General features: G+C 46.4%; 1 protein-coding gene across 2 annotated transcripts in view; it reads right to left on the bottom strand.

Annotated features, from left to right (window-relative positions):
• Positions 1–2,047: 2,047 nt before the first annotated feature.
• tab2 (TGF-beta activated kinase 1 (MAP3K7) binding protein 2) overlaps positions 2,048–17,480 on the bottom strand; it is a 29,625-nt gene continuing 14,192 nt past the window's right edge. The window contains exons 2-8 of one of the 2 annotated variants that reach the window (XM_046873644.1): positions 12,659–12,844; positions 11,015–12,548; positions 7,630–7,790; positions 7,377–7,470; positions 5,572–5,667; positions 5,089–5,202; positions 2,048–4,276 (exon numbers count right to left, since the gene is read on the bottom strand). In XM_046873644.1, the coding sequence (XP_046729600.1) occupies positions 4,137–4,276; positions 5,089–5,202; positions 5,572–5,667; positions 7,377–7,470; positions 7,630–7,790; positions 11,015–12,548; positions 12,659–12,760 (2,241 nt within the window). In that variant the 5' untranslated portion in view covers positions 12,761–12,844 and the 3' untranslated portion in view covers positions 2,048–4,136. The remainder of the gene's footprint in view (positions 4,277–5,088; positions 5,203–5,571; positions 5,668–7,376; positions 7,471–7,629; positions 7,791–11,014; positions 12,549–12,658; positions 12,845–17,480) is intronic. The other variant, XM_046873645.1, reaches the window with a different exon arrangement.

Below are 17,480 nucleotides of genomic sequence, written 5' to 3'. Positions count from 1 at the left end.
CATCAGAAGGTGCAGATCTGAAAGCCAGGCAAAGAATCCAGAGAGAGAGAGCGAGAGAGAGAGAGAGAGAGCGAGAGAGAGAGAGAGAGAATAAGAAAGAGACAAAGATAGAGAGAGGGAGAAGGCAGAGAACATGAAAGAGAGGGAACATAAGAGAGAGAGACAGAAGGCAGACAGATAGATAAGGGAAGACTAAAAAAAGAGATGAGATAAGAAGGCAAAGAGAGATGGAAAGATAAAGAGAGAGAAGACAGAGAGAAACCAAAGATAGAAGATGGACAAAGCAAGAAAGAAGACAAAGAATAAGACAGAGATAGATAGACTAAAGACGAGAGAGAGAACGAAGATAGAAACTGAGAGCAAAGCCAAAGACAGAAAGACGGGAAAAGAGAGAAAGTTAAAAAAAAAAAATACAAAGACGACAGAAAGAGAGAAGCCAAAGATGGATAAAGAGAGAAAGAAGACAAGGAATAAGCCAGAGAGACAGACAAATAGAAGAGAGAGAGAGAGAGAGAGAGAGAGAGAGAGAGAGAGAGAGAGAGAGAAAGAGAGAGAGGGCAAAGAGAGAGAAGACAGAAAAATAAAACAAAAAAACAAAACACAGAAGACACAGAGAGAGAGAAGCCAAAGATGGACAAAGAGAGAAAGAAGACAAGGAATAAGACCAGGAGAAGAGAGAAAGGGAGAGTGACAGATAGATGTGTGTGTGTGAACTATAATGAGTCCTGATTCAACAGAAAGGAATTTCCCCAAACACTGCCCTGCTAACTGATGCGCTAAAATCCTTCACGGCTCTCCAACTCAGAGTTCTTATACTTTTAAATAACACGCCTTTTTATTCTTAGTGCATTTTGATTGGACATTTAAAATTTTAGTTTTAACATTTTCGAAATCCCGCAATATGTAAATAAATAAAGAATAAAATCGATCGCAATCTGGAATGTCTTTTTGCTATTAAAGCGGCTTTAATGCCACCTGCTGGTCATGTGTAAGAAATGCACCCAATTCATTCTATATTTTTTTTTACAGTCGGGAAATTCTGGACATTATAGCTGTAGTTATTGTTCTTATTTTTTTGTTTTTCTTGACAGGTTGCATTCTAAAAATACACAAACGATGAACTTAATTCTATTCGATTTTCCTTTCAACAAAAGGACCTCAAAAAGTAAATAATCGCAGAAATAAATATTAGAAATATACATTTTTAATGGTAGCGCAGTGGATCAGATGTTGAACCTCTGATCAGGAGGTCACGGGTTCAAATCAAAGTGGCATCACTGTCGGGCTCTTGAGCAAGGCCCCTTTAATGCTCGACCGCTCAGGTCAACTGTGGAAATGGGATGACTGTAAATTGTGTGCCGTCTGCCAAATGCCGTTAACGTATATATGAGCCCCTCCCATTCGTTAGCCAGTAGCAAGAGCGTTGAGGAATATCTTCCTGACGTGGTGGGAAGAAGAAAACCTTGAACGGAAACCAGGCTCCAAACGGAACCCGTCCTGGTCTGGGGGACACTGAATGTACGGTTATTATAGCTCGATCATTGTTAAGGTTAGTAACTGATGGACACTTGAAGGGTTATTTTCATGGTAGAAAGAAAGGAAGGAAGGAAGGATGCTGTACAGAATAAGGGAATTGCGAAGTGCAATGTTGACACCTAGTGGAAAGAAACTTGCACAGCACTCTCGTTCTTAATTCCTCTCACATATACTGGGTGGGATGAAAACGTTTAGAGATTAGTTTTGTAACGCACCAAGATGGCAGCACAAGGCCGCACGCACGGTCACAGGGAGCACGGACATCGTCCTGGTGCTATTCACGACCGCTTCTTGAAGACAAAGATCCGGCTGAAAGGTTGTCGTGTTGACATCATAGGTGATCTGAAAGGAAGACTTTCGGGACTTATTCCAGAAGTGGCATAAACACAGGGGGCGCTGCATTGCTAAACATATACAAATAAAGTACATTCTTGTAAAAGAAACTTCTCAATACCACCTCATACTTCAACCACGTGCAAAAATATTTTACAAATAAATAAAAGGCCACTCGGAATTTTTTTTGTGTTTATTTTTACAAATAACTTATCTGTTACAAAGAAAGTTTTCCCAGCTAAAAATTACAAATCGCTTTAGATATCCAAATCATTTCTTCTTCCATTTCCCCCCAATGATTTCAATTCATAAACGTAAAATCACGGCTCTGATCAACAAAACAAAACAAAAAACAAACAAAAAAAAGAAACCTAACCACCAGCTGTGATTGTTGCTCTTTGGGATTTAAATACAAGTGCTTCAGACACCTTATTTCATTTTTAAAAGCCGCGTCCTTTAGGAAACGGCGTTGCGCACCGACGGTCAACAGTGGCGCCCCAGGGCGACTTTTTATACGTTCGGCAATCAGATTTGACCTCTTGGCGGCGTAGATTTACAATTTTCATATCTTTATTTTTCTTAAAAGAGAAAGAAAAAAATAATAAAATCACCATGGAAAAGCTCGGATAAGGTCGAGAAGTGAGGCAGCACAATGTGAAACCGAGAAGAATTCACATCTTGGGAGTTTTTGTATATCTTTCAGACCAAAAAAATAAAAAAAAAAGGAAAAAGAAAAAGGAAAAGCTAATGAAAGACATTAAGGCCTTGTGGGATTTGTGTAAATCAAATCTATGAAGAAAAAAAAATAAAATAAAAAATAAAAAAAATAGTACAACGAGGTGTCCGTTTAAAGGCAAAGAGTCTCGGCTCGGGGACGGACCGGCGGCTGAAGGCACGTGGTGATATTTTTGGCGTATTGCCTGCACTCTGAGTCTCTGAAGAAGAAAAATAATAAAATAAACATGGTTTTAGTGAACACACATTTAAAAACCATGAAAAAAACAAGTCTCTGCTCTTGAAGATTCGTCGGAGCTTTCCGAGGACGCGTCCGTGTCCTCTTACAAAAGAAAAAAAAACCTACATTCCAGTTGGCAGAGAAGATGGAGGTCCCTTAGGAGACCATGTAATGGCATCTGTCCATGGTCCTGTCCTATTTTATTGGGGTGAGTTTGAAGGGGCTCGTGTTTAAGGTCTCCATCTTTCGTTAGCCTTTTTTATTTTTTTGGATTTTCGCGCTACCTCTGCAGCACCGTACGCTGGAAAAGGACGTGTTCGGCGCGAGCGGCGTCACGCGGAAGAATGGAAAAGAAAGAAAGGGAGGAAAAAAAAAAAACGTACGCGTCTGTTTCTCGGAGGAAACAAGAAACAGTGAACAAAAACAAATTAAAGTAAATGAAGGCTATAATTACAGAAAAATACACGTGAGGAAAGAAAGAGAAGAGCAAAAAAAAAGAAAAAAAAAAAAAAAAAAAAAAAGGAAACCCGGAAAAATCTGGATTTTAACGCTCTAACGCTATGTACAGTAAAAGCTTGGGTGGGCGGAGTCTCCGTCTGTAAACTGTACATCTAAAAGCATGCAGATTAGTTTCAGTTCGTCCGCTACGTCCGAGTTTTTTCCGTCGATCTCTCCGTCCATCCCTCCGTTCCTCAGGAAGTGAACAGAAAGTGAGGGGGGGGGAGGCGTCCTCCAAATGTCCGGAAAGAGAGGACGCTCTCGGAGGCGATTTCCCTTCCGGAAGGCACGTATGTGTGTCAGTATATATGTGTGTGTGTGTGTGTGTGTGTGTGTGTGTGTGTGTGTGTGTGTGTGTGTCAGTGTTTCTGTCGCACAAACACACACACTTTTATAATACTGTTTCAAGATAGACTGAGCTTTGTGAAGAAAAACTACAAACTCACACACACACACACACACACACACACACACACACACACACACACACACACACACACACACACACACACAGAGATCAAGAGAAGCATAAAAGTAAAACCTGTAAACAATATCCAGTCTTCAGTGGGCAGCATGACACACCCCCCCGAGAGAGAGAGAGAGAGAGAGAGAGAGAGAGAGAGAGAGAGAGAGAGAGAGAGAGAGAGAGCGATCGAAAGAGTGTGTGTAAAAGAAAGAAAAGGGTGGAGGCCGAGAGAGACACAATATTCATGTCTGTATTACTGCAGGTTTTGTGTAATAACGCCTAGCTCTGTGTGTGTGTGTGTGTGTGTGTGTGTGTGTGTGTGTGTGTGTGTGTGTGTGTGTGAGGGGCTCAGAAGTGTCGTGGAAATTCACACTGTTCACAGCGGTTGAGGGCGGGATGGTTGAGGAAGGTGCAGGCGGTGCAACCCCACTGAGACCCGTCATCATCTTCAGCCTCGGACACCGCCTTCATATTCTTACTGCCCGACTCTGTGTGTAAGAGAGAGAGAGAGAGAGAGAGAGAGAGAGAGAGAGAGAGAGAGAGATGAGACCTGAGAGAAGTTGATACTTTACAGATCATGAGCTTCTGTACTTGGCTGCGCACACACACACACACACACACACACACACACACACACACACACACACAGGTCCAGGTCTGACACTACATGAAGATTCCTCAGCAGTGTGTTTAATACTGTACTGGGCTCTGACTCTAATCCAGGACTGATCTCTGCATGTAAAAGGAGGTAAAGAGAAAGATAGGAGGAGGAGAGAGGAAGTAGAGAGATGGGAGGATGTGGGACGAGATTGAAGGAGGAGGGTGGAGGTGGAGAGAGATGGGAACAGGGAGGATGTGAAGAGAGATGGGAGGAGGTAGAGAGGAGGAGAGAGAGAGAAAGAGAGAGAGAGTATGAGAATATTGGTATAAGTGCTGAGTTTAAGGCGGGAGAAAGTGTCATGAGGTTTAACAGGTGAGAGAGAACGGCTTACATTGGGGGGTGAGAAAAAGATAAAGTGAGAGAGAGAGAGAGAGAGAGAGAGAGAGGGTGAAGAATAAGAAAAGAGAGGAAGGAGTGAGAGTGGTAGCAGGAAGACAGGCAAGCAAAAAGACAGGAAAGACAGACAAGCAGGCAGACAGAGAAGCAGACAGGCAGGCAGGCAGGCAGGCAGACAGACAAGCAGACAGGCAGGCAGGCAGACAAGCAGACAGACAGGTAGGCAGACAAGCAGACAGGCAGGCAGGCAGACAAGCAGACAGGCAGACAGAAAAGCAGATAGGCCATGCGAGAGCTACCCACCCACAGGAGCAGGAAGACAGGGAGGAACAGGAGGGAGAGACGGATCCCTCTTCAGCTTGGAGCTGACGTTTATTCTGCGTCCTCTCCTGTCCAGAAAGCCCCAGTGATCCGAGCCTGAGCCCGGTGCACCGAACACCGCGAGGACAGAGGGACGAGAGGAGACCAAACACCGCCACGACACCACAGCACAGACACGCAGAGATTAAAATACGCAGGGAAAAAGAAAAGAGGAACAAGAAGCTGGAAATAGAGATAAAGATATTTGTGTGTGCATGTGTGTGTGTGTAAATGTAGATGCAAATTTCAGCAACGTGGGGATTTGTATTTTCCACTTCCATTGTGACGCATGATGAACAGCCACCAGGGGGCAGTGTGGGTTGTTCAACACCGGATTAGACCAGCATAAGAAACGTCCCTTGATTTATGTGTGTGTGTGTGTGTGTGTGTGTGTGTGTGTGTGTGTGTGCGTGCGTTCATTCTCACCTACAGCCGGAGTACCTTTGGGTTTGGGGGGGACGGGACCAAGGAAGCCGATGTTGTCGTAAAAGTTATGGATCGCACTCGGGTTGAAGTGTGGTCCTAAAAAAAAAAAAAAAAAAACGCAGACAAAACAAGGTCAACTAGTTTTACACACACACGCACACACACGCACGCACACGCACGCACGCACGCACGCACACGCACGCACACGCACGCACGCACACACACGCGCACACACGCACGCACACACACGCGCACACACACACACACAAGTGCTTTCCTGTCGCTCATTAAACGAACACCTGCAGCACATCTGCCCTTCACACACCTGAAAGCTGACGCATAAATACATGAGTCAGGAAACCGAAACACACACGCGCGCACACACGCACGCACGAGTTGACTGAACAGGAAGTGAAAATGCAGAACAGCTCTACGTCCTGGAGTCATGCGATGAGAACATCCAAACACACTTTTCGATGTGGATCCAAATGCTAATCAGGCAGATATTGGTTTTGCGCGTGTGTGTGTGTGTGTTTTACATGAACGCGTGCGCACACGCTTCTCGCGTGGCTGAAAAGTGGCAGAGGAATCATAAATCCGTTACTGACGAGCGCCAGCAGGATGTCATTCAGGAAGCGACTGCTCATTAACACCACAATAGCAGTTCAGACCAAAAGGTCCAAAAGGTGTGTGTATGTGCGCGTGTCGTGCGTGTGTGTGTGTGTGTGTGTGTGCGCGTGCGATCGAGTGTTTTTTGTTTTTTTTTTAAAGCAATTCTGCCTAACAGCCAGTTGACTTCCATTTCTTATACATTTATACATAAAACAATCCTCAAATTAGAGAATGTGTATAACAGTATTATATATAATGGCAATATATTGTGTTTATGTCCCCACGGCGCACATGGAAAAACTGTCTTGAGTGAAACTGGTGTTAAGGCAGGAGATCGCTGCTGTAGCGTGAGGCAGCAAAGAGACGACGAGGTGTATGGGAATTCCGATCCCGATCTAATCCCTGATTCTAATCCCGTTCCAATCCCGGTTTAAACCCTGATTCTACCCCCCCCACTCAATCCCGCACTGTCCAATATTCCAATCCCTTTTTGACTCGGATTCCAATCTTGCTCTAATCCAGATTCTAATCCCGTTTTAACCCCGTTCCAATTCCACACTAATCCAGATTCTAATCCCATTTTAACCCGGTTCCAATTCCACACTAATCCAGATTCTAATCCTGTTTTAACCCTGTTCCAATTCCACATTAATCCAGATTCTAATCCCGTTTTAACCCTGTTCCAAGTCCACACTAATCCAGATTCTAATCCCGTTTTAACCCCGTTCCAATTTCACACTAATCCAGATTCTAATCCCGTTTTAACCCTGTTCCAATTCCACATTAATCCAGATTCTAATCCCGTTTTAACCCTGTTCCAAGTCCACACTAATCCAGATTCTAATCCCATTTTAACCCGGTTCCAATTCCACATTAATCCAGATTCTAATCCCATTTTAACCCGGTTCCAATTCCACACTAATCCAGAATCCAATCCCGTTTTTAACCCCCGATTCCAATCCCGTTTTAATTTGGCCCTAAAACAAATAAAATCCCGTTGTAATTGGATTCTATAACTTTATTCTGGTTTAAGTGATTCGAGAGATGGATTTAGAATTAGATTAGATCATACAACTGATCATATAATGGTGTGTAGAAATATTTCTATTATAATGTAGGTCTATAACTAAGTGTGTATTTGTGTATGAGTTCCTGTGTGTGTGTGTGTGTGTGTGTGTGTGTAAAAGACTCACCACGCGTCTGCAGGAGGTCAATCTCTTTAGTTAAACAGTCAATGTCGATCTGCAGTAACCTGTTCTTATACCTCAGCTGCTGCATCTCATCAAGCTACACACACACACACACACACACACACACACACACACACACACACACACACACACACACACACACACAGAGTTAGATGTTAACACTGGTGCCCAGATCCAACTCCAGAAATGCCTCTACACCGTTCTGGATTCTTGGTTCGTATCTGGTGAGACTCACAGATGGGATCTGAGACACCGAGTTGGACCTCTGGAGTCGTCTCCTCGTGAGGTCGTTCTCCATCTCGTTCACCTCCTCTTTTAGTTTCTCTAGGTTCTTCCTCTTCAGCTTCAGCTCGTGACACAAACGCTCCATGCGTGCCTTCTGATGCACCAACAATGCTAAAATACACACACAACGTATAAGATACACATTTCTGGTGAACAGCAGTGTGATGGACACACTCACAAACACACACATTCCTGTCAAATCAGACCCAATTCAGAGACAAAATGGATCCTATCGAGGGACAATTCAGACCCAATTCTAAAAAAAGTTTGAAGACAATTGAGAGACAAATCATGCACAATATGGAGACAATTGAGATAATTCTGATACAACTAAGAGACAATTGAGTCCCGATTAAGGACAATTCTGAGACAATTGACTGACCATTGAAACACAATACAGGGTCGATTGAGACCAATTGCGAGACAATTCGGACCAAATTTAGAGACAATTCGGAGACAACAGAGACAGTTTGGAGCTAACAGACAATTGAAAGACAATTCAGACCCTATTGTGAGACAATGCAAACCCAATTGAGAAGAAAATCTGACCCAATTCAGGGACAAAATGGACCCTATTGGGGGGCAATTCAGACCTATTTGAGATACAACAGAGAGACAGTTCAGACAAAATCTAGAGACAATTCAGACCTAATTGAGAGACAATTTAGACCCAATTGAGCAAACAAAATTTGACCCAATTCAGAGACAAAATGTACCATATTGAGAGACATTTCAGATCTAGTTGAGATTCAATTCAGATGCATTTGAGAGACGATTTAGAGCCAATTGAGAAATAAACTCGGACACAATTTGAACCCAATGAAGAGCCAACTGAGACCCAATAGTGGACAAAATTCAGACCCAATTCAGGGACAATTGAGAGACAACTGAAAGACAATTTAGACCAACAGAGATAGTGTTTAAACCCAACTAATTGTCCATTAAATCCCAATAAAGACGATTGAGTCCAATCGAGAGACAATAAAGACCCACATAAGAAAGAATTCAGACCCAGTTCAGTCTCTCGGACCCGAGCAGTACCGCTGTGTTCTGTTCAACGAAGCAACATTCAACATGGCGCATGCCGAAGATCTCGATCGCTTTCTCTCATCTCCGAGTCGCCATTCTGCACTCAACCATTTAATCAACACTCTCCATCTTCCTGTCTTCACTCATCGTCTTGGGAAATCAATCTCTCTGTCAAGCGTGGCTGCGCTCCCCGTGCGGCTCGGGGCTGCTGGAGTTATTAGACAATAAGAATTGCTTTTCTTAATGGAATCAAATGCCACCCCAGGCCTCCGCACCTGACTTTACCAACACCTTTGTGATTGGATACAGCACAGATCTCAACCAAAATCGTCACCAAATCCCCACCAAATCTCCCTAAAATATCCACCACAACCCTACCAAATCTCCACCAAAACCCTACCAAATCTCCACCACAATCCTGCCAAATCTCCACCACAATCCTATCAAATCTCCACCAAATTCCTTCAAAATCTCCACCAAAAACCTATCAAATCTCCACCAAATTCCTTCAAAATCTCCACCAAAACCTATCAAATCTCTACCAAATCGATACCAAATCTCCACCACAATCCTGCCAAATCTCCACAACCCTACCAAATCTACACCAAATCCTTTCAAAATCTCCACCAAATTCCTACCAAATCCATACCAAATCCTTCCAAAATCTCCAGGAAATCCTTTCAAAACCTCCACCAAATCTCCCTGAAATATACACCAAAACCCTACAAAATCCTTCCAAAATCTCCAGGAAATCCTTTCAAAATCTCCACCAAAACCCTATCAAATCTCTACCAAATCGATACCAAATCTCCACCAAAAATCCCAAAACCTCCACCAAATCCTTCCAAAATGTTTGACAGAACCAATCAAAAATGTGTATCTTGCATTAGAGCAGTTAAAGTTTGGTGCTTTGAGTCCAATTCTCTCACACTGACCACTGCATGTTTAACATGGTAAAGAGTCTCTGCGGATTTGAGAATTAGAATGGTTTCTCTTCACAAAGATGCCGAGGCTGAAAGAAGATCAGTATCACCCTGAAACCGAGTTACAGTACAGTGGGTCAGGGTCATACAGAGGTTTTCTAAGGATCCCAGCAACAATCTGTGCAGCTCTGGTGAATTCCATACCCAGGAGGATTAAAGCAGTGCTACACAACAATAGTGCTCACACACACTATTCACAGTACTCACTTTTGTTGCCAGATATTTAGACAATAATGGCTGTAAGAAGTTATTTTTTTTAGAGGACAGAAAATCTGTACTGCTACACAAACTGCACACTAAAATATATCCGAGTTTCATTTCAATAGTATTGTCCTTTGAGACGATACTAAAATGGTTGCTGAAATGTCAGAGGTGGACTCACTTTTGTGAGATATTGTATATCACCACACACACACACACACACACACACACACACACACACACACACACAGGCCTGAGACACACCACCACTCAGAAACACACACACTATACATTAACTACCACAAAGCAATTAACAGGCGCAGACATCGACTCAAAGTAGGTGCACCAATACACACACACACACATACACACACACACACACACACACACACACACACACACACACACACACACACACACACACACACGCTTGGTCAATGACTCACACGTCATGGGGCAAAATCCATATAAGGTAAACACTGCCCTGCTGTTGCGCATTTTACACACACACACACACACACACACACACACACACACACACACATACACACACACACACACACACACACACACACAAACACACATCTCAGTCCAAGTTACTTTTTACTCTCCCTACAAACATGCACTATGCTGATCTTGCTCCCTCTCTCTCTCTCACACACACACAGAAATCAAAGCTGTGATTCTGAGAGTATTTTAATAAGTGTGTGAGTCTACACAATTTTTGAAGACGCCCAACGCCAATAAGACAGAAATTTACATTGAGGAACGAGAGACACACACACACACACACACACACACACACACACACACACACACACACACACAGCCCATTTGGCAGGCCTGAGTGGAAAATTACAATAAAAAATCCATTTACTACTGTGTTTAAAATAAAAGATGGATAGACAGACAGAGATAAATAGACAGACAGACAGTTAGACAGGTTTGAGAAGGACAATACAAGCATGGGACAGTGTAGTTTCTTTCTCTCTAGAAAGGGACATTTGAAACAGACAAAGACAAAATAAAAATTTCCACCCCAGTCATGACATGCACACACACACACACACACACACACACACACACACACACACACACACACACACACACACACAGTCTTACCCTGTGTGTATGCGGCATCATCAGAGCCCATGCTGGGCCGGCGGCTCTCAGTGGCTCTCGGGTCTCGTTTGGGGGACAGCGGCTCGGGCAGGCTGATTGACTCAGGCTCAGGGCAGTGCTGCTCGGTGCCGAGTAATTTGTTGGGCTCGAAGGTAGGCGACACGACGCCAGAAGACACAGAGGGCGGCTTGTTGGGCGACACCGTGATCTTGAAGGTGTATTTTGTGTTGGGCTGCGTCACCACCACGCGTGGCGACGTGGCCACGCCTCCTGCCCCCACCGAGCTGCGGGACTTGGGCGGGTGGTGATGAATGTAGGCGGGTCCCATGCTGACTTGGCTGCCTAGGCTCCGGCCTCCCGCAACCCCAGGTAGAGTGGGGTTGGCCGATATGTAGAGTGTGGGCGGATTCCGAGCGCCGCTCTCGTCCGAGGACGCGTTCGCGGAGATGTAGAACTTGGGCTGTGAGCGGCCTGAAGGAGGGATGAGGGCGCACTCGTCCGATGGCGGCGGCGCTGGGGCAGCGGCGGGAGGAGAGGCGGCGATGTAGACGGTGGGCTGGCTGCGGCTTAGCCCCGCACCCTCGATGGAGAGCGGATTGGAGGAAGAGGGGGAAGGCGACGGGCAAGACAAAGAGCCAGACGCTGAAGCCGATCGAGGAGCCGAGGCGGAGCACATTAGCGTTGCCGTGGCGGCCGCAGCTGCGGCTCCACCAACCCTCTGCGGCGATTCGAGCTTGATCTCGATCTGGTTCTTCCTAGGCCCGGTCGAGATATTCTGGATGTTGAACTGGCTAAAGGAGGATGCAAGCGATGGGGGCGCCGGTAAAGACGAAGGCACCGATGAGGAGGTGGAGGACGAGGAAGAGGCAGAAGGAGCCTGAGAGGGTGCGGCAGGAGGTGTCTGGAAGGCAGAAGGGGCCTGGGGGTTAGTGGGGGAGCTGATGGGCATGTAAACGTGTGAGGTCTGGTGGTGCGGGCCTCCTTGATGCGAGATCTGGGTGACGTAGGGCCGGATGTAGATCGAGTTAGGGCTGTTGGGGCCGGCCTGGGGCCCTCCGTGGATGTGCAGCGAGGTGGGCGTGTTGCGGCCAGCGTTTGGGGCCAGCGTCACCGTAATGGGGTTAAAGCGATGGGTGGCCGTCAGGGGCGTAGAGCTCTGCCCCTTGACCCCGAGCTGGAAGAGGCCGAGGTGCTGAGGCGGCTGCGGCTTCCGCGCCTGCTCCATTACGCAAAAGGCGGCGGGTGAGTGTGTGTGAGCGTGCGGGTGGGACTGAGACTCTGCCTGGTAGAAATCGGAGGCCGGCGTCGGGGGACCGTTCACTGGCCCGTCGCTCAGGCTGTGCGAGAGAGTCCTGCTGCCGTTCATCCTGACTGGCTCACGTTGCACGGCACCATGGGTATTCTGCGACACACCCACGTTGAGCTGGGTCATGTGATTGCGCAGGTCTGTCACGCTCGGGCTGCCCTCGCTGTACAGGAAGCCGGGACTCACCTGGGTCAGGTACTCGCAGCACGCCTCCAAGTCGTTCTTATTCTGACGGAAAAATAGAGACACACAGTGAGGGACTGTTCCTCCCCCCCCCAAAAAAAAATTCTTCCTTCTAAACCCAAACCCACTGTCCCACCCATTTCCATGCTGCCCACCTGTAGAACACACTGAGACACCACGCCCTCTGGCACTTCCGGAAACTTCTGAAGCAGCTGTTGCAGAACTTGAGTGTCAATCTGCTGATTTCCCCGTGCCATTCGGGGACTGGCGGGACGGAGCGGGATGGACCTCAGCGCACACACTCATGCACACACACCCGCTCTATCACAGCATCTTTTGTTCTAGAGAGAGGGAAAAAAGAAACATACGGGTTATCGTCAACGTACAACACGTGTTCCTTTCTTCATTTTCTCCTTCTATCTACCGCTTTAGAAACTCGCACGACTCGGTTTCTAATGGAAACCAACAGCACCAGTGCCAACAGTGCAGAAGGTATTTTCCAGAACAGTAGGTTCTTTCTCTCTTTTACACACACACAAACTGTTTTCAAACAAGGTTAAAAGTACTGGATCATGAAAATATATTCAATAAAATCAATACGAACAAACAAATAGAATTATGCATAGCGCAATCTCGCGTGGCAAAACAAACCGCGCCGGTTATTGGCCTCTAGAGGCCGCTCTAGTAATGCCAGCAAAGCGGAAACCCAGAAAAACTATATCGGTATGGGTTTTTGCCGATAGACGATTGTTCCAGCAATCGGCAAATCCAATTAATCGTCCGACTTCTAGAAAACGTTAGTCAAAAATAGTGCACTGTACAGTTATATAACATGGACCCGCAAAATAGACAACTCGTGCCAACAGTCATATATTCAAGCCACCATAAGGGTTCACATACACAGAATATTAATAAACAAGATGATGTCGCTCAATCAGAGGCAAAACCTGTGATAAAACGAACTGCTTTCTTCAAAAACATATAATAAATAAAAATAAACGGGGACGGAGCTTCGCAAAGCACTGTATTCTCTCAAACCAACTGCTGATTGGCTTCCGCTGACCAGCAGGTTTTTTACGGTAACAGCAAGTTCACGACAAGTTCCTAAATAACTATTCAAAAAGTAATTTTTTGTACGAGATTCCCGATGCGATGTCAATCCTGCACGATTTTGATTCACTAGCATCTCTCAATGTGCTAAAGTCCCCCCCGCGTGACCTCCGCAGACTCTTGCCGTCCTGTAGGTGTCGCTTTGAAGCCACGTTCGCGTCATTTCCTCGCTCGGCTGTCGCGGTTTTCCTGAATGCATGCTTGAAAAAAATAAATAAAAAAATTACTTTTCGGCCAGCTGCTACTGTGTGTTATCGCCGAGCTGTTTCCTGTCAAACAGAAACGTCCCCTGACACACACACACACACACAGCACAACCGGCATTCGGAGCAGAACTCGACCGGCGCAATCGGCAGGAGATTACAGATAAAGAGCAGTGGGAGAGAAAACGACGGCTCTTCCTTATCGCGATCACAAGCGTGTGTATCACTAACTGTCATAATCAACTGCCTGGAAATAACACACACACACACACACACACACACACACACACACACACACACACACACACACACACACAGATAAGAGTGCGCACACGAAAAAAAAAAAACTACTTCCTGTCGTTCCTTGACTATAACAATGCATCAGGTAGAGGGTAGCTCTTCGTGTACACGGGGGGGTTTGCGCTGCCACGTTAAGTTTTTCGAACGGAACAAAACGTTCCAACATGACATGAAATTATGTACTTTATTACAAACATAAAAGAAATAAGATAAAAGTGCTTAATTACATCAAAATAGATACGAGTTAATCGGTATGGTTATGAAAATCAATCAGCGCTCTCCGTGCAGCACGCAGTCTCGAATGCAAAGCACGTGGCTGTTTGCAAGCCGCGGTCTAAACGAATGTGGCGGACTCTAGAAAGGATTTAAGAGGGAATAATGATTGCGCGATTATTTCTGCTCGCTGCTGAGGCGTACACAAAATTCATAAATGGGGGTATTTTTTTTTTAAATATCTGGTTTCAAAACAGTTTGAAATCAAACGAATGTTTGGTTGAAATTTAGATTCTCCGGACCGTTCGGACGCGGTATTTACGCAACGCTCCGGGGTTCCAGATCATCCTGAGACACGCGGAAACAGTCGTAAAATTCTTTTTTACAAACACCCGAGCCGGACTCGCGGGGAAAATGGGGAAACTGAGAAGTCCTGGTGCGGATAAAAACGTCGCTCGTTTACTGGCCAGATCGAGTGTGACACGGTTTAGTAAGTGTGTGTGTGTGTGTGTGTGTGTAAGCGGAACAGGATCTGCTGGATCAGATGTCTCGAGGCAGCCAGCACATTTACTTTAGGCTTTTAGAGACCTAGAGCCTCATTTAGCAAGCACCTACCAACCCCCACACACACACACACACACACACACACACACGCCCAAAAATAAGCCTCTTGCAGACGGACTTGCGGTAAAGAGCGACAAGCTGATTAGCAGGACGAGCAGGTCGGCCGTACTGAACTCGACGCCGCCTTCTTGAGTCACTGTTGTGAGTACTCGGGTAAAAACTTGCGCACAAACACTGATGCTACCTGGATTACGAACAGAATTAAATTGGTACTTCAAATTAAACTGCATATGAATAATCGGCCAAGCAAAACGATTTTAGGAGACCAACAATTTTTGTCCCCCAAGGCCCTTTGGGAGATGGATTGGCGTTTGTGCAGGAAACAACAAATAATCCGCGCGACTCAAATTCCATAACTATTCCGTACTGCGTAGGAACCCTGGATGAAACGTCCCGAAACCAGGGGTTCCAAAGGAAAAACACTAAATGTCAGATTCGCGTCAACCTAAGAAACTCTTGGTTATGTTTGGGGACTAGAGGACCAGCGGTCTCAGGAAGCGATGGCGTGGGCTAGCAGTCGGCAAGAGGATACGGAACGGCGGCACTGACGTCCTCTGGCTGAACTCAGACTGGGGAGCAGAAAAGAAGACCCCGAATGCCGACGATAAGGCAGCACCAGTTTCACATGTCGCAAGATGGAGGTTGTTTGTGTGTGCAAAAACAGTGATTGCTTTAGCTGGGGGTGTGTATGAGGTTTTATGAGTGTGTGAGTGTGTGTGTGTGAGACATATGGAAAATGAGTGACACACAGCCCAAGCACACACTAAGACTAAGTTTGGCGAAATGCAGAAGCCAGGACGACACGTTCCGGTTGCAGAAATCGTGTGTGTGTGTGTGTGTGTGTGTGTGTGTGCGTGTGCGTGCATTTTGCAATCTCTTCATGGGAGAGGCTCAGTGTTGTCCTCGAATGCCCTGACAGAGGCCTCCTTGTATCTCAGAGTGTTTGGTGAGGGGGCCACCCTGCTATCCCAGAATGCAACACGACAGCCTGTGGCCCCTGCCTGCTTCCAATCAGCGGCCAGCTGCAGCCTGCGGCACTCGCAGGGAATTTCTGATTTCCTGCCTACACACACACACACACACACACACACACACACACACACACACACACACACACACACACACGCACGCACGCAAACAACCCTACTAAGGGGTGGGCAACCGAGCAAAAGCGCTTCAGCCCAACCACAGCCACTGGTTTTGTCTCCGAGTTCTGTGCCAAACAAACTACACACATACATCAAGAGAATGCACAATCCAAAAATTGGGTGGGTTATGGTGGGTAAGTGTTGGTTATGGTGGTTTAAGGGCTGTTTAGGGTGGGTTGGTTAGGGAGAGTTAGGGTTGTTTGGTGTGGGTTGTAGTGGGTTAGGATTAGGGTGAGGGTAGGTTAGGGTTAGAGTGGGTTAGAGTTTGAGTGGGTTAGCTGGAGGGGTGGGTTAGCGTGGGGGTGGGTTAGCGTGGGGTGGGTCAGGGTTAAAATAGGTTAGGGTGAGGTGGATTAGAGCGGGTTAGGGTTAGAGTGAGTTAGGGTTAGAGTGGGTTAGCGTGGGGTGGGTGAGGGTGGGTTGGGGTGTGAGTGGGTTAGAGTGAAGGTGGGTTAGGTTTTGAGTGGGTTAGCGTGGAGTTGGGTTAGGGTGGGTTAGGGTTTGAGTGGGTTAGGGTGAGGGTGGGTCAGGGTTACAGTGGGTTAGGGTGAGTTAGAGTGGGTTAGCTTGGGGTGGGTGAGGGTGGGTTAGGTTTTGAGTGGGTTAGGGTGAGGGTGGGTCAGGGTTAGAATAGGTTAGGGTGAGTTAGAGTGGGTTAGGGTTAGAGTGGGTTAGCTTGGGGTGGGTGAGGGTGGATTAGGGTGAGGGTGGGTCAGGGTTAGAGTGGGTTAGGGTGAGTTAGATTGGGTTAGGGTTAGAGTGGGTTAGCGTGGGGTGGGTGAGGGTGGTTTAGGGTTTGAGTGGGTTAGCATGGGGTGGGTTAGGGTGAGGGTGGGTTAGGGTTTGAGTGGGTTAGGGTGAGGTGGGGTGGGGTGAGTTAGAGTGGGTTAGCGTGGGGTGGGTGAGGGTGGGTGAGGGTGGGTGAGGGTTTGAGTGGGTTAGGGTGAGGGTGGGTCAGGGTGAAGGTGGGTTAGCATGGGGTGGGTTAGGGTGAGGGTGTGTTGGGGTTTGAGTGGGTTAGGGTGAGGGTGGGGGTAACAACAACTAATTCTTATTCAAGCACAAGACAGAAATGCTGTTCTTTTTATTTCATTTTCTGACTTTACTCGCAAAGAGTTGGTGTGTATGAGTCAACAAGATCAATCACCTACTCGTTCAGGGTATGGACGAGTCAGGGTAAGGAGTGAGTTAAAATAAAGGGTGGGTCAGGGTAAAGAGTCAATCTGGGTGAGAATGAGTCAGGGTCGGTCAGTGAGTCAGGGTAAAGGGCGAGTCAGGGTAATGAGAGTCAGTCTAATGTGTGAGTGAGGGTAAAAGGTGAGTGAGTCAGGGTAAAAAATTAGTTCAGAGTCAGTGAGAGTCAGTGAGTCAGGCTAGCG

This window comes from Silurus meridionalis, chromosome 18 (assembly GCF_014805685.1).
Source record: "Silurus meridionalis isolate SWU-2019-XX chromosome 18, ASM1480568v1, whole genome shotgun sequence".
Lineage (NCBI taxonomy): Eukaryota > Metazoa > Chordata > Actinopteri > Siluriformes > Siluridae > Silurus > Silurus meridionalis.
This window is presented reverse-complemented; position numbering and strand designations above follow the sequence as displayed.